The sequence below is a fragment of the Molothrus aeneus genome, chromosome 4 (assembly GCF_037042795.1).
Source record: "Molothrus aeneus isolate 106 chromosome 4, BPBGC_Maene_1.0, whole genome shotgun sequence".
In the NCBI taxonomy this organism is placed as follows: domain Eukaryota; kingdom Metazoa; phylum Chordata; class Aves; order Passeriformes; family Icteridae; genus Molothrus; species Molothrus aeneus.
In genome coordinates, this window is record NC_089649.1 from 61,368,712 (window position 1) to 61,391,373 (window position 22,662).

Here is a 22,662-nt window from a genome sequence, read left to right on the forward strand (position 1 = left end):
GCTGCTGATTCTATACACAGTATTTAAAGAACACTATCCACTCTGCAGCAGAGTAAAGTAAAATTAGGGCCTGTTCATTTAGACCAAAGACTGGGTAACTGAGACTCTAGTCTCCTATGACACCAGAAATGTAAGTTAATACTTCAAAAATAAATGGTCAGAAAGCTTCTTGTAGAGGAAAAAATAGACTTTTATTAGAGTACAAAATAGAAAGAAGACTTTTCTTCAAGACTGTTTCTTGAAGACTTCTGGATTGGTCTCAGGCAATTATTCAATTGTGTATCTTGCTTTCCCATCTTTAAATAGCTCTTTTTTTTTCTCCTTTTCTCAATTTTATCAAACCAATAGTAATTCTTCACTACTTCTCTGGCTCTGAAAGGCCTCACTCCTCTTGACTTTAGCTGTGCAGTACCTCATAGTGCATTTGTCTGTTATACCTGTTTACAACTCAGTGCAAGTCCCTCAAGAAGGATCTTAAAATATTTTCAAATTATATTCTTCGTTCCCAAGGAAAAGTGAATACAACAGTTAAAGTGATTATAGATAGAAATGGTTCATGGTAAGCAGCTGGTCTTTCTGCCACCTTGGGGCAGCTCCAGAGACATGTGGGGTGAGCTGCAGCTCTGAGCTCTCCTCAGAAGTCACGACGTGCTGCTGGTTACTGCAGGATGATCTCACCACTTGATCTCTCACAGAGACCTCGTGGAGCTCACTGCTTTGGGATCTAGAATCACTGATGGCATAAAATCACCAGGCCTGCAAAAGTGCATTCCACTACCAGGTTAAAGAAAAAGGTCTATATTTCCTCTAGCTTTATGGATACAAGATCCTCTCTAGCTTCTCCCAGTTCTGGAAGTACTCACAGTCTGACTGACCTCCAATATGAAAGGGTTTTGTTCATGCCCATTGCCTCTTGGTTAGCTGCAGTTAAAATCAGGAGAGTTCTTGGGATATCAGGTCACAATCTGAATGAGTGTGAGGCATAGCTGATCTCACTTTATTTAAAGTCTCAATAAAAATACCCTGCACCTCAGTGCAAGAAGAATAAAACTTTGTTTGAGTCCACACTGTGAAAATAATTGTTCCTTGTCAGCAAAATGAATTGGCAGAAGCTGAATGCCATATTACAGCATGAGCAGAGCTTTCCCATGCAGTGCTGGGGTGAAATGCTCAAAGCAAACAAGTCCCATTCAGTGTATTCAGGGCATATCACAATGCTGCAGAGCCACAAACCACTGACTGGCTCAGCTCATTTGTCATGAATGCTGCCTCCATCTTCCCTTGTTTACCATCATCCAGAAAATCTCAGACACAACATTTATTGTCAAGAGTGTTTTTTGCTCCAGCATTTGGGCATGAATAACATGCAAAAACTCATCCAACCATTTGTGTCCTCCTCCACTGAGGGGTGTCCACAAGGCAGGTCTCAGAAGTTCTGGGCGCTGCTTTTAGTGCCAATCTCATTCAGATTGAGACCTTTTGCTGTGAGCACATCACTTCCAAGGTTAAGGAAAAAAGGTTTGTTGAGGGTCTTCAATGTGCACAAAAAAAAAGCTCTGATGCAATCTACAGGGTGTGAAAGAGACAGTGGAAAGAACTAATGAATAAACAATAATAAAAAAAAAAAAATCAGGCAGGATACAGCCTCACACTTGCATCTTGATTGTACCTCTAATGACAGGTGTAATCCAGGGGTGATACAAACATAAAAACTAATTACTTTTTGCATTATTTTTACTTACCAGTTGACTCACCAGATTAACACTGTTGTCCCCATCCACCAATCTTGTAAGTTCTGAGTAATTTTCTTTCTTCTCTTTCAACTTCATAGTACCTTCATCTTTTAAAGTTCTATTTGCATCTAAAAGCTCTTCCAACTTTTCCTGTAGCTTGATTACAGATAATTTTAAACTATAGACATGATGGTGAGATTCTTCCAATTTTGTTCTGAGAAAGTCTTCAGTGTTCTGAGAGCACTGCAGTTCAGTCAGCAGGTCTGCCTGTTCTCTTCTAGTGTTCTCTTCTTTTTCCCTCAAGAACTTCAGGTTTTGCTGAAATGCCTTAAGGTGGCTTTTCAAATCATGCTCCACATTTTCAATACAAGTCTTCCATTCCATTTCTTCCCTTCCAGGGTCTTTACAGCCCTGAGTCCCACTGCACACTGACTGCAGCTTCTGCCGGAGGTGCTGCACCATTCCCTCTTCTAACTTGGATGTCAAAAGAGCAATATGGGCATTAAGATCTAGGACTTGCTTTTCCAGCCTAGACACCTCATCCTGAAGGTGACAGTCCCTTTTCCTCAGGACTGCTGTCTGTTGTCTCTGCCTTCGTTTGTAGTGCTCAAAATATTCTGATTGGCTTTTTATTTCATCCTCTTTTGTCTTCAGCTGCTCCTGAAGCCAATGCAATTTTTCCTTGTGCTTCTTCTCTGACTTCTTTTGGCTTCCAACCTATCATTTCAGTAAGGAATACAGTTAACAACTGTTAATAACTGTTCACTTATAATTTTTCTTAATTTAGTGATAATTCTGCCCTTGTTTTCTGAAAGCTCATGAATGACACAAGTAGAATTTTTTTAAAGCAAGTAAAATGCTGGATTTAGAGCAAAAATAACCTGCTTTGTAATTTCAGCCATCACCAAACATCTCAGCCATCACCAAACATCACCAAAACATCTCAGTAGGAACCAAATAAAACAAACTCATCCACATCTGCTCCTACATGATATAAAGGAACCTTTTAAACACATTTTTGAATGTTCTAAAGTACATATTAAACCAAATTAAACCTTAGAACTGTAATTCATATATCCAGCTCTGATTTATAGAGTAAGAGATCCTTAACACTGACAGTACTGTAGCACTGGGGTGTTACAGGCAGAGGAGCTGTGGTGCTGTTTTAGAAAACAGGACACACCCTTTCCAGAGCCCAGGATTTTTCCCATTGCTCTTCACTACACCTGTCATCTGTCAGCTCCTCTTATGAGACTGCTGAAAAGGGGGAAAGGAACAGATGCCTTTTGAAACACTTTGAGAAAGACTTTGGCATTTTCCTTTGCACTACAGTGTGTTTGAACACAGAGACTTGGAGGTGAAAGATGCCAGTGAAAGGCAGGAGAGGCTTTCATGAGTCCAGTACTGCCCTTGCTTTGAGCAGAGTAAAAGCCACCAGAATCACAGGGACATTGCAGCAACTTTGAAGCAAGACTGAAGGCACAGAGACATGAAGGAATGACTTTGGTTTTTTCAAGGACTTCTTTAGATCAGTCATTTTGATCGTCAGTACTTTCCTAGGACTGGTCAGAAGGAACACTAGGCTGAAAAGTCAGGTAGATGTGGGCCAATATTTTGTTTTGTTAACTCTTGATGGGAATATATATCTAAGCTTCCCGAGTTTTGAAAAATAGTTTTCACTTTTAATTACAAAAGCAGAGACTATTCCTCATTCTTGTGAATCTTGCCACACAATACCTGTTAGAGTATTCAACTTTGACCTAAAATGCTGAGAAAAAGAAAGGATATCTTATGATAAACAGAATTGAAAGACATTGTTTCATTGAAGCCTGTTCCTGAAAACCTTTCATTCTTTCTCCATTTTCATGGATCCATCAAATGAGCAAACTAGGTAAAAATGCCTGTTGTACGGGGCTAGAAAGATAAAAGTCTGACCTAAGAAGGAGTACACTGAGCAGGTCCTAGGGAGAAAGTAAGAAGGGGGAGCATCAATTTAATCAAGGGCCTGAATGAGAGAATTAACAGCAGTGCTATCAAAAACAACAGAGAAATAGAAAGCTGGGAGGCAAAAAAAAAAAAATCCAAAAATTCTTCTGATTTCTCTTTGGTTGTAGCAAAAGAGAAAGGCTGAGACCATTTATTGCTTTAAAACAGAGGTCACTGGAGATGAGCTTGACTTATAAATTAGTACCTCAAAGAGGAAATAAACTAGGTCATTTGAAACAACATCCCCTCACCAAGTGGATCAGGTCCTCCTGAATGCTTTGCAGTTTCCCTTTAACGCGCAGATTGGCATTTTCAACCCGGTCCAGCTTCACACAAAGTTGATCAATCCTCACAAGAAGTGTTTTGTGTGACAGCTCCAGCTCTTTCATCCTGTGATAACAAGAATGAACATTTTTGCTAAGTAAATACCACAGCACAGTTCCAGATGGATAAGCAGTCACAAGCAATAAATCAATTTATCTTTTTTTTTTTTTTTTATTTGTCTCCCAAAAACAAAATAGTAACAAATTTTTGATCACTAATATAACAAATATAACAAATTGTTAATTCCTAACAAGTCTGCTGGGGTTTGCACATTATACTGGAGAGTGTCAAAACTGTTAAAGAATACCTTTCTGCTGACTTAATAAGAATACCATAAGCAAACACATGTACAAGATTTTTGATCAATGGAGTTTACCATGCTATATGAAATAACAACTCACCATAAAGACAACCACAACACTTCAGTCTCTGCATGTGCCTGATCATAGGATTATGGCAGGTTCACAGTCAGTGAAATTCAATTTTTATGACAGTAAATGCTTCCCATCAAAATTAACATTACGGGCAACCTACAAGTACCTCTGTTTTAAGGGTTGAAGTGAAAATATCTTACTTGTAACAGGCCTTCAGTGGGTACTAAACCTACAGTGCATAATTGTATTGACTTTGTCCACAAAGATGGATTTTGACAAAATACAGGTTTGCTTTGCCTGTTGCTAGTCAAATGGTATGAAGTGTGAAATAAAAATAATTTTTAAAAGATTATTATTTTGGAAAAAATCCCATTATTAAAATATTTCTGACAAAATTCCTTGATTGATTCAAAGCAATTAAAAATTATACAAATAAATGTTTTAATGTAATTTATATTTCCTATTCTTTTTAACTTTTCTATTCTTTAGAACAGTGCTGACTATCAAAACCTTATTATTCTAGTCAAATGTATAATTAATGCATAATGGCACCTTCATCTACTGTAAATGGTTAGCATTGACACACTAAATTAGATGAAGCTTTCTGAAAAAAGGAACTTTTTTTACAACACGAAATTCCAAATTAAATCTTATTTTAAAAGGAAAGGAATATACTTGACAAACAGAATTTGCATCATATGAATATTTAGGAATGAAACATCCTGAGAAAGCCGCCTGGTTATTTGCAACAATATGCTAGACCATGCTGTAAATCTTACTTAAATAATAATTCTTAAAAAATTATTATTGCATTTCTATTCTGACAGATATACGATATACACATGAATCTTCTCCAACACTCTAAAACCACAGAAAGTTTTTCTTTTTTCTGGTTCTGCATGTATCATTTGACAACCAGTACACAGGGCAAAGTGAAGAGTACATTTGTCACATAACAATAAATTTTAATGCAAACCCCCCCTTTCATTTACCTATTTCTCAGGATGGAATTTGACTCCACGCAGTCCTCTAGAACACCTTTCAGCTTTTCCCTTGACTTTTCCAGCTCTTTTATTCTGAGAGTCAAATTCTCTTCTCCAGCACTGTTTACTTTTTCCTCAGGTGTGCCTGCATCTTCTAATTCCTGGAAAACCCAGGAAGTAGCAATTTTAACACTGAAATTCAGGAGAGCAAATTCTTCATTACTGGGCATCCTAATACAGTAACAAAATTCTTGTTCTCTTCCAGATGAAGGATCCATGATGAAAAAGAGCCCAAATTAGGTTGTCAATGTACTACAGTCTAAGCATGCAGTAACAGAGTCTAAGCCTCTGATGATCAAATGAACAGTCCTTCTTGATTCTGAACACATTTATTATTTATGAGAAAGTCTCATTTCATTAGCCCCATTAGCATGTGTGAAGGGAGTTGTCATTCACAACAAGAGATCCCCATAAAAGATTCAGTTAGACTAATTAATAAAGGAATTAGTCATCAAAGTTTTGAAAAGAGAATAATTTTCTACTAAACATGGGAGTTCATAAAACTGAGTGTGTTTACTTTGGATAAATATATTACACTATTATTGTTTCAAGACAGAAGACTAAAAAAGGATATTTCCTATTCAAAAGGCATTCCATAACTATTTCAGAGAAATGGTTTATTTAATTGATGTTTTGGATTTCTGCATACAGTATTTTATTTGTATTTACTTCACTTCTGACAGGTCATGAAACCATAGCTGAAAGAAATTTTCAAATTTTGGCTTGACAAGGCAAGCTAAGGTTGGTTCTTTTCTTCTGCCTCTTTTAGTCACAGATCTAAAAATTCTTCAGAAACTCACTTCAGTAAGTTTAGTCTTAGAACTGTGTCCTGGTTTCTGCTGGGACAGAGATAATTTTCTCCTTAGAAGCTGGCACAGTGCTGTGTTTTGGATTTGGGATGAGAATAATGCTGATCACACTCTGATGTTTTGGCTGCTGCTCAGCAGTGCTCACCCTGTGTCAAGGACTCTTCAGCGGCTCCTGTCTGCCAGTGAGGAGCTGCACCAGGAGCTGGGGGGGAGCACAGCTGGGACAGCTGGTCCACACTGTCCAAAGGGATATTCCACACCACAGAGCTTCATACTCACTATACAAACTGAGGGGAATTACCCAGGAAGGGACTGATTGCTGTCCAGGAACTGGGAGGCCATTGGTCAGCAGGTGGTGGGAAACCGTAGTGCAAAGCACACTTGCTTGTCTTGAGTCCTGTTAAATTCTTCCTCTTTCTCCTTATAATTAATATTATTAGCATAATATTATTATAGTAATATTTTTTCTCAGTTATTAAATTGTTTCTCAACCCAAGAGATCTACCTTTTCTTTCTGATTCTCCTCCCCACCAGTGGAGGGAGGGTGTGGAGGGACCAAGGCTGCACGGTGCTGGCTGTCAGCTGGGTTCAACCTCAACCAGCTGGCACCTGTGAAATGATTAAATGATTTTGCTACATTCGTGTTGCTATGGAATTGGATCTGTTACTGGAATTCAACCAGAGTTTGGATTTATTACCAAGGAAATAATGCAATTACTGTTGGTTTTTTGGGTTTTTTTGGCAGACAAATGCTGAATCTACAGTGCAAATAAGAAGATAAAAATAACTTTTTTATATTGATGAGTAGAAAATGGCACAAAATCAGTGCAAAAGAATAAGAAACCCAGTTCTCTTATCACCTCATGTTTTGATGTTTTGTTATGTGCTATTCACACAAAATTACATAGAGTTACTTTGGTCAATTGTATGAACTCACTGGCCTTGTGTCAGCTGCAAAAGGACATAGAACTGAAATAATTCAGGCACCCCTCAGCCTCTTAAGAAGACATGATATTTAAAAGCTTCAGCTATGGATAGACATCAAAGAATAAATCCGTGTGGACAACAAAGTTCACACGTCTTTGTGATAGCAAGTCCCATCTCTTCCCAGAGACCATGCACCCCTGAGACATGTTAACATAATTACAGCTCTCCTCTGGATGGTATCATTTCCCAAATTGAACAGTATCTTCAATTTAGAGTTCCTTGAGACACCAGTATTTTGTTTTTACTTGTTATTTGTAAATTGAATAGACACCCTTTCTGTGACACTGGTTATATCTGAACAGCACTGCAAAAGGCACATATAATAACACTGAACATTGTTACTTTTCTCATTAATAATTTACAGTGGAAGCCAAATTAATATCATTTGCAACTCTAGCATGAAACCAGAAAAGCTGTTACAAGTGACACAAGCAATGAGAAACTTACAGTTTCCTTCTTCACTTATACAGCTGGGACAGATGATTTGAAAGCTGTGTTGCAAAAAGGGAAAAGTGTATGGACTGAATCACAGAATAATAGAATCACTAAGGTTGGAAAAGATCTCTAGCAGCACCAAGACCAACCACTAACCCAGCAGTGCCAAGTCCAGCATTAAACCATGTCCCCAATGCCACATTTCCAGGGAGGGTGATTCTACCAGCTCTCTGGACAGCCTACTCCAAAGCCTGAACACCCTGTTAACACACTGTACCCATGCTCAGCTCTACAGCAAATACCAATATACAACAGATAGTAAGACTGTAATGCTCAGTTTTCCCAAAGTACAAATCCTGCTAGCTCCGTGCAGAAAAAACCATCATAAATGCAATGGAAAATGTCAATTTTCAATCAGCCAGTTTTCTTGAGAAAACTGTCACATGTAAATGACAATGTAATGAAAAAACACATACCAAAGTAAGGAAATGAAACTGCCCATACCTTCTCTGCCTTGTAAGAAGACCCTCTCCTGTCCGTGCAGTGCGCTTTCCGTGGCAGCCACGTGCTCTGACCATCCCATGTTTGTGCTTGCAGCTCCTTATTCAAAACAGTGATGAGCAAACCTGTGTCTATGAGAAGTGTTTCTTTGCCAAGAGAATCCTTGTTCCTTCACTGGCACCAGGTTTGATTATCTAAACTCTGTTGTGGTCCTTTGCTTTTGAGTCATTCCAGGACTCTCTCTTGCAGTGAAGGCCTTATTTTCCCACATTCTGTAATCACACTGCTAAAAGCCATAACTAAAACATGAAAAATTTCTATTTGAAAATATATTCCCTAAATGCTTGTTCCTTTTGAACACTATATTGTGAGCAACACATTCTTTAGGGGATTGAGACTCCAGACTTTTGCATGATCCTTGTTTCCAAGGTAAATTGTGCTTTCTACCAGGGTTGTTCTGACCCTGACATCAGCCACAATTTGCTGCATGTGACTGAATTAATCTTGTGGAGTGTCTCAGCTCCTTCTGTAGGTAAATGCTCTTGTCCAGTGATTCTTTGTGCAGAGTACTTCTCTTCAGAGCCTGATAATTATCTGAGAAAACAGGCTGCTTCTGAGGCTGATTCCAGCACCTTCAACAGCTTCCTCTGTCCTTCCCTAGTTGCTCATTGCCTTATGTTATTTTTGTCAATCATAATTTCCACTTCATGTGATGTGTTATTGTAACCAGCTACTTCATATTGGAGGTCAGTGTGTTCATGGGAGTAGATTTGTTTCACAAATATGATTTTCAAGAAAACGTGATGGAGGATAAAATTATCATCTAATATTGTGCTCTTAATATTTGCATCTTGCCTCAACATTTCAGAAATAATTAAAATTATCTATTTATTCATATTGCCTTTACAGTTCTGAAGCATTTATTTGCTTTTCCTTCTTTGAAAGAGTAATATTTTTTCATTTTCTAACCATTCTCTTAAAAAGGTCTTTGCAACTTCCTTTTTTCCCAGTGTGTGCTTCACCCCAAATTTTTCTTGCAGTTCAGGTGGTCAATGACTGGTTATCTACCTCTGCTGGTTGAGGTTGTGCCACTTTTGCTAATGATGATGTTTTTTCATTTCACCTGAGAGGACACCATGATTTCCAAATATTCACATTCAACTGTTTCTCTGCTTATCACATTTTATCTACATGACCATTTCTCCAAGTCCTTCTTTCTTCTTGAGGAGATCACTGAGCACAGCACATCATGCATTCTCTTTTCCTGACCTCTCAGGCCACCATGGAATCTGTCATTTTCCCAGTGCTGTCTTTACAAGACATTGCCTTTCTTTCCAATAAACATTCAAAGAACTGTATTTCCCACACAGTTCTCACTCACTTAAAAGTTTTCATACTTCACTCTTCCATCTTGCCTTTCTCCAAAACCCTTCCTTTCTGCATCTGTGGATTTCCAACTTAGGAGTTTAATATGAATTTGACCACTGCAGGGTTGTAAATCTTTATTTGTTTCCAACGTTGAACAGTTTGCTTCCTTTCAGCTATTTACTATAGACAACTTATTGTCAAACACTTAGCTTTTTTAATATAGATATTAAAAAGGAGATCCTGTGTTTCTTGGGTGAAATGCAAACCACATTTGTTGAAAGCATGCAGTATGGAGACAAAGATCTCAGTACTGTAAGAAAACCATTTGGTAGATAAGAGTTCACATAGCAGCCAGTAATTGCACTTGTATTTTTTCTGCTGTTTGGTTGGTGGGAGAGTGTAAGTCCTGTTTGTAATTTTTTTCAGTGTTTATGATGTGCTGGTCTTTATTTGATTGTGAAACCATTCCAGCTTGAAGCCATATCTTTTAAAAAGTCTCTAATTTTAAGTTCAATTATTTTGCAGCTTCAAGTATTATGCAAACTGATTTATGAAAAAAAATGCACCAATTTAAAGCTGCTCGATAAATATTTTCCGTGTTTTTGCATGTGGACTCAGCTTTTCACTCCATAGCTTCTTTTAATAGCCTGTAAACAGAAAACAAAAATAACAAAGAAAAGAAAAAGTCTGCTAAGCTTTTGATAAAAAACATTACTTTAGAAATATGTGTTGGTATCAACCCTAAATTCAAAGACAGATCAATACCTTTCTGAATGTTTTATATTACCTTCAGAATAACTAGAACCAAAATTACTATCAGTAAATCACCTGGTTTGCCTTGAAATAATTAACACTGTTGAAAAGTCCAACTATAATTAAGTCTCTTAAAATTGGCTTTTCTGTGTTAGATTACCCAGAGACAGAATCAACTCTGGCAAGATGAATTAAAGAACATTGCCCTTCAAACCAGCACCACAGTGTGATGTGCACTCCTAGAAATGTCAAAAGCTGAGTAGTTATGTGGCTGCATAGTCATTATCTCTGTGTTATCTCCTCAAAATGCTTGTCACCAAGCTTGAATTTAATTATTTAAGTGCTTATTGTTGACAGGAAGAGTAGTACATTATATCAGCACGATACATTTTTTGAAGACTATAAAAATTTTCCATTTATTTTAATTTTTTTCTCTTTTAATCTAAGGGGAACCCAGAATACTATCAGGTAATATCAGCATGGAAACCTATAAATCCCTTGAATGCATAGTATGTCAAAATGTTTTAAATGGAATTTTAAAAATGCTGGTGATTTCAATATTTATTGAATGTTTATAAAGTATCTCTACACTTGGCCAGTGGATCTTTCAACATATTTAAAAGAATATACATTCATCCAGCTGTTAGCACCTCTAACTGGGACTGGTATAAAAAACCTGGAGCACGTTCCAAAGGCAATAGTTTGGTGACTCTTTTAACATTACTCTTTCAAACTTATGTTAACCAAAATAGCATCTGTTTTATCCAAAAATTCACTTCAAAATGTGGAAAGGTGAACAGTTTACAACAAGGCTTCATCTTTCTTAAAACACCTTTCTATAAGCACATGCTCAATTTTTTACAAAATAAACAAAATTTCAAAAGCAATCCTGAAAATACTGAAAAAATTGTTCAATTTCAACTACTTTTCAACTTCTAACAATCAAAAGAAAGCTCCTGCACTTTTAAGAAAACAATGATACCTGAGAATTACATTCATGCATTTGTTACCATTTTATTGAAAAATTGAAAAATAAAAAGCATATGCAGCAATGCTTGCAATGAAAGCCCAGAGCAAGTTCAAAAGAGCATCAAGAGAAAGATGATAATTGAATATATTGGACCTGAATAAACCCTAGAAAAAGCCCATAATAATACAGGTCTGATTTCTCAAAAGTATTTGAGATCTGGGCAGTAGAAAATATTGTTTCATTCTAACAATATTGTTTCATGCTCATAATAGGGGCTTAGGGTAACAATTGTCATCATTCTTTTTCATCATACAGTACTAACAGCAGCTTCAAATATGTTGATTAAACTCCCACCATAAGGAGATTCCTTGAAGATAATTCACAACAGATTACAAAGAAGAAAAAAGCTTAGAAATTTTGTAAAGGTAAAAGCATTGTGTATTATCAGGTTAAAAACAAACAAAAGCCCCACAACAGTAACAATACAAATGCTGTATAATATTCAATAGCTTTAAAGCATAGTTTAATCATCAGTTGGGCTGCTGAGTTACCATCCTTCCTGAAAGGCAGTGTGGAACTTGCACTGCTCCAGGGAACAGGACTGGGACTGATTTTCTAAACTGCATTTCCCTCTTGCTCTCTGTGAAGGGTGAGCACTGGTGCTATGGCTCCTGCCACAGCTGAAGAAATTCACTTCCTTTAGCACTGAGCTGAAAGGACCAGGACACTGGGAAAGGACAGTGAGAGTGATGGCAATGTCTCAAGGGAGAGGCACAGAGGATTTTTATCCTCACCCTTTCCGTGTTGTGTCATTCACATTGCAACCCTCAAATCGCCTGATAAAAGGCAAAATTTGTTATTATTTCCTAAGTTATTTCATGGCCTCAAGGATCTGGAGGAAGTGAAATCAACTCCTTATTTTGTATGGGTGGTTATGCTCACAGGGCTTCTTAGAAAGCAAAACTTGAGCCAAGTGATTCTTTGCCTCCTCTCCATCCAGCATAACAGAAGGCAGGAATCTACAGCAATTACTGAACTTTGAGACAAAATTTACCTGCTCTGCAAGAATGGAAAGCACTCACTGCAGCTATGGCACTCAGTATCTTTGAATAAAAAAATCATTGCTCATTGAAAACCCAATCACTTTCTGCAGGAATCTAGGGAGGAAAGTATCCAAGCTGGACTTTCTAGATGGCTCTTCCTCTTTGTGCAGGTAAAATCAGTATGCCCTTCCTCATGGTTTCAGGATCATACAAATAATCCCCTAAACATGGCAAAATCTAGGAGCCAAAAACTGAGTACAAAGAAATATAAAGAATACCAACCACACGTCTCGGCTCAGTTGTGTCATCAAGGCCACAGAATGAATGCTAGTGAAAAAAACAAAAAAAGGAACAAAAACTATAACATAAGATCAAAAGAAAATGAGGAAAAAAGAAAAGAAAGAAGATGTAAGATATGTAATATGAAATCCAGTGACATTACAGCAGTTAGTCTTACATCAATAATTGAGTTGATCTGAAAGAAAGACACAGTATACCAATCTTACTCTAAAAAGCAGTAAAGAAATCAATATTTGAGGGCACTTTTACAATGGCAAAATCTGTGGATTTTTTAACTTCATATATATTAGGCTTGGTTTTGTGATTCACTTAAAGAAGTACTTATAATTACACACACTAAAGCTTTCCTGAATCAAGGCTTAACAAGCCAGGGGCACAACCTAAATGCAACAGAAACAGCAGAGAATCAGCTTTGAGAAGAGCACAGCGTGTTTAAACAGCATTTGTTCCTACTATATCAACGCACAGATTAATATGGAGATTTTATATCATTCTTCTGTACAGCCCCTAGAAACAGGACAGTTTGCTGAAGAATCTATAAGGCAGAAATACTGTAATATTTATGTTCTGATTTGACAGTATTTTACACAAACCTTAAAAATTGAATCCACTCCTAAAGGAAAATGAACAGTCAGACACAGTAAGTGGTGCATTGCCCTTAGCTACCACCAGCTATAAATGCTATAAATGCTGCTGCTCCTTCAAAAGCATAAGACTTCTCTTCACAAGAAATTATTGTGCTCAGCATCAGTAGCATGGAGGTGTCAGTCTGCACCCTTTAACACATTAAACCTTTAGAAGAACAATGAGGTAAAATGATACCATCCATTGCTTCCCTGACAACTCAATCTTCCTTTGGGCCATCAGAATGGTATTTAATCCCAGGGAAAAAATAATTCAAATGTAATAGGGATAGAAGGAAGCCATCACATCCAGAAGCTGAAGGTCAACAGAAAGAGATGAAGCTTTTTTGAAGTCTCTTGCTAATGTAACATTAAAGCAAAGAGGATGTTAATCATTTTAACTCATTACCAGCTTTCTGCTAAGCTTGTGATTAAGCTCTTTCTTTTCCAGTGCTTTTCCACATCCATCCGGCTGATGAACCAGCAGAGATAATGCTATTTTCCATTTCCAAAATTATCAGTCTGGCTAATCCTATACCTGCTCTGTAAACTCTAATGGCAATGCCTTAAAGGCCTACATTTTGGCAAGAGCAACATCTAGAGATGTTTATTTTTTAGAACAGGTGGATAAACAGTAATATTTGAAATAATTAATATGTACAAATACTGTCTAACTCTCAACATTTCTCTGCTTTGAGGAGGTAAGTGCAGCACCTTAGACATCACTGGCTGCTAGGCAGGAACAGCTTCAGGTACAGACATGGAGTGGGGCAGAAGAGGGCAAAGGCAGCAGAAGGGCCCTTGTAAGGGTGAAAAGAGCCCTTTTAAGGGTGAATAGTGCCCGTGTTTCTCTGCCAGTGCCAACATGGAGCACTGCCCTCCCAATGGATGCAGACAGAGCAGCCCCAGCCACATCATTGTGGGGGTGACATAAAGCAGTAATGAGCCACAGCAGCAGACAGCCCAGCTTCTGCAGGCTCTTCTCCTGCTCTTCCACAAATCCAGATGGGCATTACGGTCTGAAAAGTGCAGGAAAAGTACAGCAGAGGGGAGACAGCTACTGTGGGAGCAGAAGGGGCCGAGGAAGGTGCTGAGGGAATTGGAATAGTTGCTGGAAGTGCAACTGGGAGGACTGCCACATCCTGGAAGCAGATGAAGGGATGCTGAGATCAGAGAAGGGTGAGGAAGAAACTTTTCCACACCCAGTGAGCTGCTCCCTGAATCCTCCCTCTGTTCTGCCAACCCCACTCACCCCTTTCAACTCCCTCCAAAGTCCTGCAAAAGATTTCCTTTTGCCCTTTTAGCCATTCTTATCCCAAGAGAAAAAACAATGACTGAGAACTCCACTAAGGTCTCCATTCAGCCCAGCAGTAGGTTTATGCAGGATTGCATGCCCATAAATGCTGAAGAAAATGAACCTGGACATGACTCTTGTTGGCATCTAGGCACTGGTTCAGCAAAGGTAACATAACTAAAACACTCTGCTGGGGCTAGAGAAAAACCCAATTTCAGTCCATGCTTTGCAGAGCAGCCTAAACTCCACAGGCCTGGGAAAAACCTGAGCCCACATTCCATGAACCTTGTGCCATCCCTAGTTTGGGAACCACAGTGACACAAATTAATTTGCTGTCTGAAGCCTTGATCAGAGCTTCTTCTTAAAAAAAAAAAATCAGATCCATTATATCAATCTTCTTCTATATTAAAACAAGAAATGTTCCTTAATTGTAGTGTTTAGCAGGCATTTCCCTAATTTTGTTTTATTTTTCAGTACTTGAAAGTTTTGCAAAGCAATGCTGTCCAAAGAATAGGGCTGAGCTAACCAATTTTTTCAGAGACAAATCTTTTTTCCTTTTTGTTCTAAACTGCAGCAAATCCTCCTTCTACTAGTCTAGAGTCTCCTCAGACTTCTTGATTCCTTCCTGTAATTGACAGAAATCCTGGATAGGAAATAATTTTGAGCAGATTAGGGACAGAGCTGCATTTCATGACGCAATGACTCAAACACAAATTTTTATCTCATCTTAAAATAGATTTTGTGATATTAGATTAAGTACTATTAACATCAGTGCAACAGAGAAAAACAATTTTCTGTGCAAAAAAAAATCATTTGGTACTGCTCAGACATAAATTTACCTTTTCCTCAATTTCTTTGAGTTGCCTCTTTTGAACTTCTATTTTATCTTCTAGATCTCGAATTCGCTGGAACAGAAAAAGCAAAAGAGACATTATTATATCTAATTTGAAAAGCATGTGAATAAAAAAGATGAGAAATAGGTTAAAAATAAAGAGAACAAATGCCCATTATTAATGTAAAACTTCCTTTACAGCTATATTAGGCATTTCCATGGCAGAATTTTCCACGTTTCCATGAAACCATGGCAATTCAACCAAGCTGCATGTTCAGAATGTCATGTTTATACCAGGAAGTCTACTCACCACCACTCATTAATCACAATTTTCACATATACACACAGACAATTCCATTTTGCATCAAAATTCTTTTTTTGTCCAACTGCCAGTTTTTCTGCTTACCTAGACAGTCAGCAGATTACACTACCACATTTCCTTTTAACCCTTAATTTTCTTTTCCTTTAAAACATAACCATGCTTCTAGCATAGTCAGGCTATACCAGAGAAAAGAGAATGCACAGATTTTCAGTTTATCAAAAAGACACCATCCAGAGACTCAGCTCTGTCCTATTACCAGTCACCTCCCACCACAGCCAGATGAAATGTTTCCTTCACTGTAGCTCCCCATATTTTTTAAGGATTTTTCTCGTTCAGTTTCACAAAGATTCTTCAAAAACATGACTGCTGCTGGGTCCACATATCTTATTCTTTTCTGTATCACATATCTCCTTTTTTCCTTCCTGTAAGTCACACTTCTTATTCTTTATTTTTCTTTTGATGTTGGGGGTCTTATACCAATTTAGGTATGTTTGATTACACTTTCAGTACAATGTACTTGTTACAGATAAAGTAGGTTATAAATAATTTTTTCTCTAGGCAGACACCTGAAATCTTCTACTAACAGTCACTGGTGATCAAGAAACAACTTCATACAATAAGGGGTTTTTTTGGGGATTAACTACCCAATCTCAGCTGGGCCTACAACAGCTAGGGGTGTTAACAGTTCCTGAACTTGGAAAGACAAATTATCATCTCCTCTAACATGGGTGGCATAGGTGAGTACAATTAATGCAGCTGCTGCTGCCTCACTCCCAAATTATTTTATGACTCTCAAAATGATGTGAACAACAGTACCTCTTTCAAAACAACATCCAGTCTTTACTAAAAAACCTGAGTGTATCAGCTGCTGCTGGTAGTTGTTACCTGCATTCAGCTCTAAGAGCTCAACCAGGGTAAATGCTCCACACTCATTATTGCCCAGGACAGCTGCAGCAAGGCAGCAGCTGGGCCAGTGACCAGACTGCTTTGGAGAAACACAAAGTTTGGCCTGAAAATCACAAATCTAACCTGGATCTATTCCAAAAACGAGGTACACACAACCCTGCAGTTCACTTTTCCTAGGGCATGCTCCTCCACAAAAATATTGAAGACAAGCCATGAGCAAAAAAGCTTTGTTATCATTGCTCCTGCTTCAAAATGGAAGATTTAACTTAAAGCCTGTTTTGAATATTATACATACACTGTAAATCAATCAAAATCTACACTATATCATACTGCAGTGCTCAAAGATTTCCCCAGATAATGCACAAACCAGCATGAGCCAGATTACCCTCAGGTGACATAAGAGAATGCACCTTTGCTGACAATCACAAATGCCCCAAGCACAGCTTTATTAATTTCACTTTTCCTCTATTCCATTTAAATTGATTTACAGCTCATCTACACCCTGTTCAAGGCAAGCCTATCTCCCAAGTGATCATCTTCATACACTGCATGTAGCAGGAATGTTACAATCACTGAGAAAAACCAGGCAGTTGGAATCAGCCCCAACATCTCTAGTCCATCAGGTTAGACTGCTGTTTCTCTCCAACTCATTACAGTTATGCTGATTCCTGCTTCTAACCACATCCCAGACCTGACTGACAGAATTCAATTCTCTGGGGGTTGTGCTCTGATGATCTCAGATAAAATTTGACCATTGTGAGATAAGTGGAGAGAAGCAATTTTTTAAAATATCATTTCCATCTTCAAGATTTATCATGTAAAGATATTTTTCAATAACTCCTGAGACTCTGCCTTTAGAAAAAAAAAGAATATAAAGAATATAAAAATAAAATATAAAAAAGAATTTAAAGCCACCGAACATCTGGTGGCTTTCTCACCTCAGGGTTTAGAGCAAGTGCTCCTCTCTAAAAGAACAAGTTAATTAGGATAAGATGGCATTTTTAGGATTTGGGAATTCTGTTAATCAAGTAAAAATCGAGATGTTATTACTCCCTCATGAATTTTTCATCTTTTCAAAATTATAGCTATCCAGCTATTTTCTCCAACCATTCAGAACAGTTCTAAAAAAAGGGCTGAGGCTTCCATTTTCCAATTCCTTCCCATAATAACTGTTAAATTTTGGGAGATGAAAGATAAGAGAATAGTTTTAAGGTGCAGAAACATATAATTTCTTAAAAATCACTTAAAATGCAGAGACAACCTACCAGCTGAAAGGAATACACAAAGGATTGAATCTCTTAGCATTGAAAATCTACAAAAAAACCCTCAAAACAACTAGATTGGTAACAGTAAGGCAGATTGTGTTGGTTTTGGCTGGGGTAGAGGTAACTTTCTTCACAGTAGCTGGTATGGGGCTGTGTTTTGGACTTGTGCTGAACACAAGGTTGATAACATAGAGATGTTTTTGTTATTGCTGAGCAGAGCTTACACAGAGCCAAGGTCTTTGCTTTTCACACCCCACTCTGGCAGGGGAGTTGGAGGTGAATGGGAGGCTGGGAGGAGACACAGCCAGGACAGGTGACCCAAACTGACCAAAGGGGTGTTCCAAATGATGTGACATCATGCTCAGTATATAAAGTGGGAGGAAGAAGGTGGAAAGAGGGGAACATTTGGAATGGTGGTGTTTGTTGGCTCCAGTCCCTGTTACATGTGATGGTCCTTGCTCCTCTCGAGATGGCTGAACACCTGCCTGCTCATGGGAAATGGTGAATTAATGTCTTCTTTTGTTTGGCTTCTCTTCACAGCTTTTGCTTTCCCTATCAAACCATCTTTATCTCAACCCATGAGTTTTCTAGTTTACTCCTCCAATACCTTCCTGATCCTGCTGGGGAGGGAGTGAGTGAGTGAGTGAGTGGCTGTGTGAAGCTTGGCTGCCAGAGGGGGTGAAAGCACAGGAGCTCTCTTTGGTGCCCAGTGCTCTGTTTGGTGCCCAGTGTGGGGCTGAAGGGTTTGGGATAACAACAGGTTCAACTGGGATGCACTAGATTGAATTTACAGCTCTCAGTGCTGTTCAGCCAGGGATCAGCAGGCTCCTGCTCTGCCCTGGGCTTGATTACCTGATTGTGTGTTAGAATCTACTGCTCAGTAGTGGCCACTTTGTGCTTTTCCTGCCTGCTGCAGTGCTGTACTGCTTATCACCTCACTGAATTGTGCCTGGGAATGTTCTGATAGCAGCCATGGTGCAGGGCCTGGGCTGGCAGGTGCCAAGGGCACTGCTGCTGCCCTGCACAGGGTGGGCACAGCCAGCAGGGCAGACAATGATGTGTATAAATGTGTGCTCAGAGCTGCTCCAGATTGGTGCTGAAGGCAGGTGATTGTTTAAACAGCTTGTATTCCTCTCATGTGAGTGCAAATCACAGGGACAGAATACTTTTGCTGCCAATGAGTAAAATTTTGTAACTGACTTCTTTGCTGCAGAACTGAAAGAGTCCAAATCTAGACAGGCCAAAATTTGGTTTAAAACACAACCTTGGGCTGGAATTGTTCATCAGGTATCAAAGCCTGGGGTTGTTTGCTCCTAGCTGTTTCCTTGCTTTCCCCTGGAGGATTATCCAGGAGGATAAAGTGGGTGTAGCTATTCCCATGAATATCCTCTGATTGCTCAGGGACAGACCTGGCAAAAAACCAGCATAGTTCAGCTATTTATATATAGTGAAAAAATATGATTTAATTGCTTATTTCCATTTGACTGTAGAGAAAGCCTTAGTATTTACCACATAAAATTAATTTTCTCTTATTGTACCTATCTGCATTTACTGCATTATCTTGATCACAAAGACAACAATTTACAAAATACAACTTTAGAAAATACATGTAAGATAAATCATCATAGCTGTAACAAAAAAGCATCTTCTAGAAGTAGCAAGACATGTTCATCAGTCAAAGGCTATATATAATTACACAAAAGTTAGAGATACCAATTGAGACCAAGGCAGGACTGTCTGAGATTCAGTATAAGCCTTTACATCTTTCTGTTCCTTTAATTTGCAAGAATTACCAATCAAGAAGCTGTGGACTCACTCTCAGATTCCAGCACTTGATTAAATGCTTTCAGTATATTCTGATTTGTTTATGTTTGCAAAAGTGTGACTGTGACAACAAATCATGCAGAACTATTTCATTGTTATCCTGAAATTCTACATACTTTTATGCTTCAGGGTATAAATTGATGATCATTAAGTTGAGCTGTTCCTGCTATGTGGTATAGAGTGGTAACAATTGAGCTATAAAAGATGCATTCAGTTCTACCCATGACATGGCTTGCATGAACCTTGCAAATCCAATATATTTTCAACAGTACAAAAAAAGTGTGAGGAAGCAACAAAATTGATTCTATTTTGCTCTCAAAACTTTGATAAGCCTCAGCTGAAAAGAAAGCCACAGGCTGTTCTTCTCTTTATTTCATTTTTTAAAAAGAGAGGGATAGGAATTAATGATAGGCAGCCTGAGTCCAGCAGAGTGTTTGTGTTTCCTTTGGAGTGCCTGGCTTGGTCACAGTCAGAGTGAGGATTAGGGACAATGCAGAGCAGTGCTCTGCTGGGTTCTAGCAATCCCTGTGTTCCTGCAGTTAATAGCTGCCCCTCAGTCACAGGAGTGCACCTTTTTTGGGACTTACAGGATTCATGAGAATAACCCTGTGTAGTCAAATCATACAATGGAGTTACTGTAGGCAAACAAAGAGCCATAGTCAGGCAAAAACAGGGCAATGGGAGTGCAGCCATGGAAGAGAGGAGAGTAAACATAAGGGACAGACTCCTAACACTGCCCACCTTGCCTGCATTCAAAACCAAAGTGACAAAATAATGAATACTTGTTTCTCATTGATTTTATTACAGTAGCAAATAAAATCTCATCACAAAAGTCCTGGATAATAGATGGTGCCTTTGCAAAAGCTCCCTGCATGGAGCTTCCCTGAGTTTTGAAAGAGGGTTGGACCAGCCCCTATTTCAGCATGGCAGGCACCTGCTTGATAAATCAATCATTCCTCCACTAGCAGTGAGCTTGCTGCCTCTTCTGAGCGAGTGCTCCCAGGCAGGCACGGGGCAGCCAGGGCTGAGCACTCCCTGTGCAGAGCTAGCAGCAGATGGCTCTGCTGGCCAGGCTATGCTCAGCAGAGCTGCAGCTCTGCCAGCAGCGGGGCTCAGCTCACACAGCCACTCCACTGCCAGACAGCCACAGAAAAAAAGATGCTCAAGGTGCCTTACTTATTATTTAGTTGCAATTCGAACAGACTTCTAAGTTCCATATAAAACTCTTCTTCATAGTCATTACACATGCAGCACAGGTATAAAGGTAGGAGGCACAGAGGTAACAGCCTAAAAGTGCTGACAATTAGGTAAGGGAAAGCACACCCAGAAGGATCAGGCAGCTGAGGTACACATTTCCAATGGAAGCCTGCAATGCCAAGACAGGCAAAGACTGCCCCTAATGGAGGCACTACATATGACATTGTTACTAAGAGAGTCATAAAAGGGACATTTACCATCAGTCAACCACAGTTATATAAATTATATGTTCACTGACTGCAGGCTTCTCCAGTTTAATTCCTGGAGAAATCCCAAACACAAAGGGCTGTCCAACTGCCCCAAAAGCAAGAAATTTGACTATTTTTTCAGCAGAAGATTCCTCATTAATGCTTGTAACCCTCCATTTCCTTTCACTTCATGATGGAAACTCCATTTTTCTGGGAAACAGGACCTACTTCTTGAAGTTCAGTGACTCACTTAAGCAATTCTCTTTGGTAAACTTGGATGACAAATGCCTTCCAGTACTGTCAGGGAAATAAGATAAATCAGCTCTTGAGCAGCAGAGGACTGAGCCACCAAGATGGGACTAGGACAAATAGGACAAGATTCCTACTCCCAGAAGGTCTGACCTTCCTTCAGAGTGGGAGTGTCTAAGTCTGACAGAAGCATTGCTTTATAGGCAGTATGGTACCTGAGCTGGCCTTGGTGGGACCAATTCAGGTATCCCTGCACCTACAGCTCAATTTTCCTGATAGCTGGAAAATTTCCAGCACCTTTGTTGCACCCTTGTACAAGGGAGTAATGCCAATAATCAATCTGCATCCAAACTCAGCAAGAGGCTAGATAACCCTGGATGCAGATTGATTCTTGGCATTACTCCCTTGTACAAGGATGCAACAAAAAGGATAAAACAGTATTTAAAACTGAATTGAAGACAAAGAGTCCAATGAAATCATATTAGTACACTTCCAGTAAAGAACCAGCCAGCTACTGATTTCAAAAGGCAAATTTCTGTAATTTTTAGCATGCTTTGGTTCCTGCAGCTTTACTGCAACCCCAAGGTTGCAAGCCACATCTCTGGGAAGTCTGAGGCAAATTTAGGCAAAATGCAAGCAGCAAGATGGTGGATGTGTGCCTGGAAATATTACTCTACTTTCACTAATGGAGACATTTCAGTAACACAGGCTTAGAAGACTCAGCTTGTGGTTTAGCCAAAATGACAGTATTGCTCCATTTAAAAAGAAGAAGGTTAATGGCATTTCCACACAGAACACATGAAGTATGAGTGCTCAGCATGTGTTTTAATAGCAATCCATCTACATTAAGTACCATTCCCATTAATACTGCTCCCCTTGTAAAGGAGCACTGAAATAAATGGAAATCCTTAGTCTGAGTTCAGTGAGCCCTAGATTGCAGCCTCAGAGCTATCATTCTTATACTGGAGGCAACATTTCAGCCCAGTAATGATTCCTCACAAATTTAGACACGGGAGAAACCTCAGCAATACAAAGAAAAAAAATTGATCTGAGATGGTCAGAAGTGCCCCACTGCACTGAAATGCCAGGTCCAGATTTCCTCCCCTAAGCGGCCAAAATGTGTGCACTTCCTCATTTGATTAAAATTGTCTTTTCAGCTACCTCAAGTTCTGATGAGAAATGGACTGTGTCACTCTACAATTACATGGTGCCCTTCATAGATTCTTAGGTTTTTTTTAAATTTTGTTACTTGATGTGCCAGCTGCCTTTTTAGTTA

The 22,662-nt window shown here is 38.9% G+C and overlaps 1 protein-coding gene across 8 annotated transcripts in view; it reads right to left on the minus strand.

Annotated features, from left to right (window-relative positions):
• The window catches only part of JAKMIP1 (janus kinase and microtubule interacting protein 1), a 228,400-nt gene that overhangs the window by 76,453 nt on the left and 129,285 nt on the right, over positions 1 to 22,662 (minus strand). For 5 of the 8 annotated variants that reach the window (XM_066548633.1, XM_066548631.1, XM_066548630.1 and 2 more), the window contains exons 1-4: positions 8,196 to 10,151; positions 5,410 to 5,592; positions 3,971 to 4,109; positions 1,743 to 2,450 (exon numbers count right to left, since the gene is read on the minus strand). In XM_066548633.1, the coding sequence (XP_066404730.1) occupies positions 1,743 to 2,450; positions 3,971 to 4,109; positions 5,410 to 5,592; positions 8,196 to 8,269 (1,104 nt within the window). In that variant the 5' untranslated portion in view covers positions 8,270 to 10,151. Of the gene's footprint in view, positions 1 to 1,742; positions 2,451 to 3,970; positions 4,110 to 5,409; positions 5,593 to 8,195; positions 10,208 to 12,608; positions 12,654 to 15,382; positions 15,449 to 22,662 lie in introns of those variants that run through there. The other 3 variants (XM_066548632.1, XM_066548629.1, XM_066548634.1) reach the window with 3 other exon arrangements.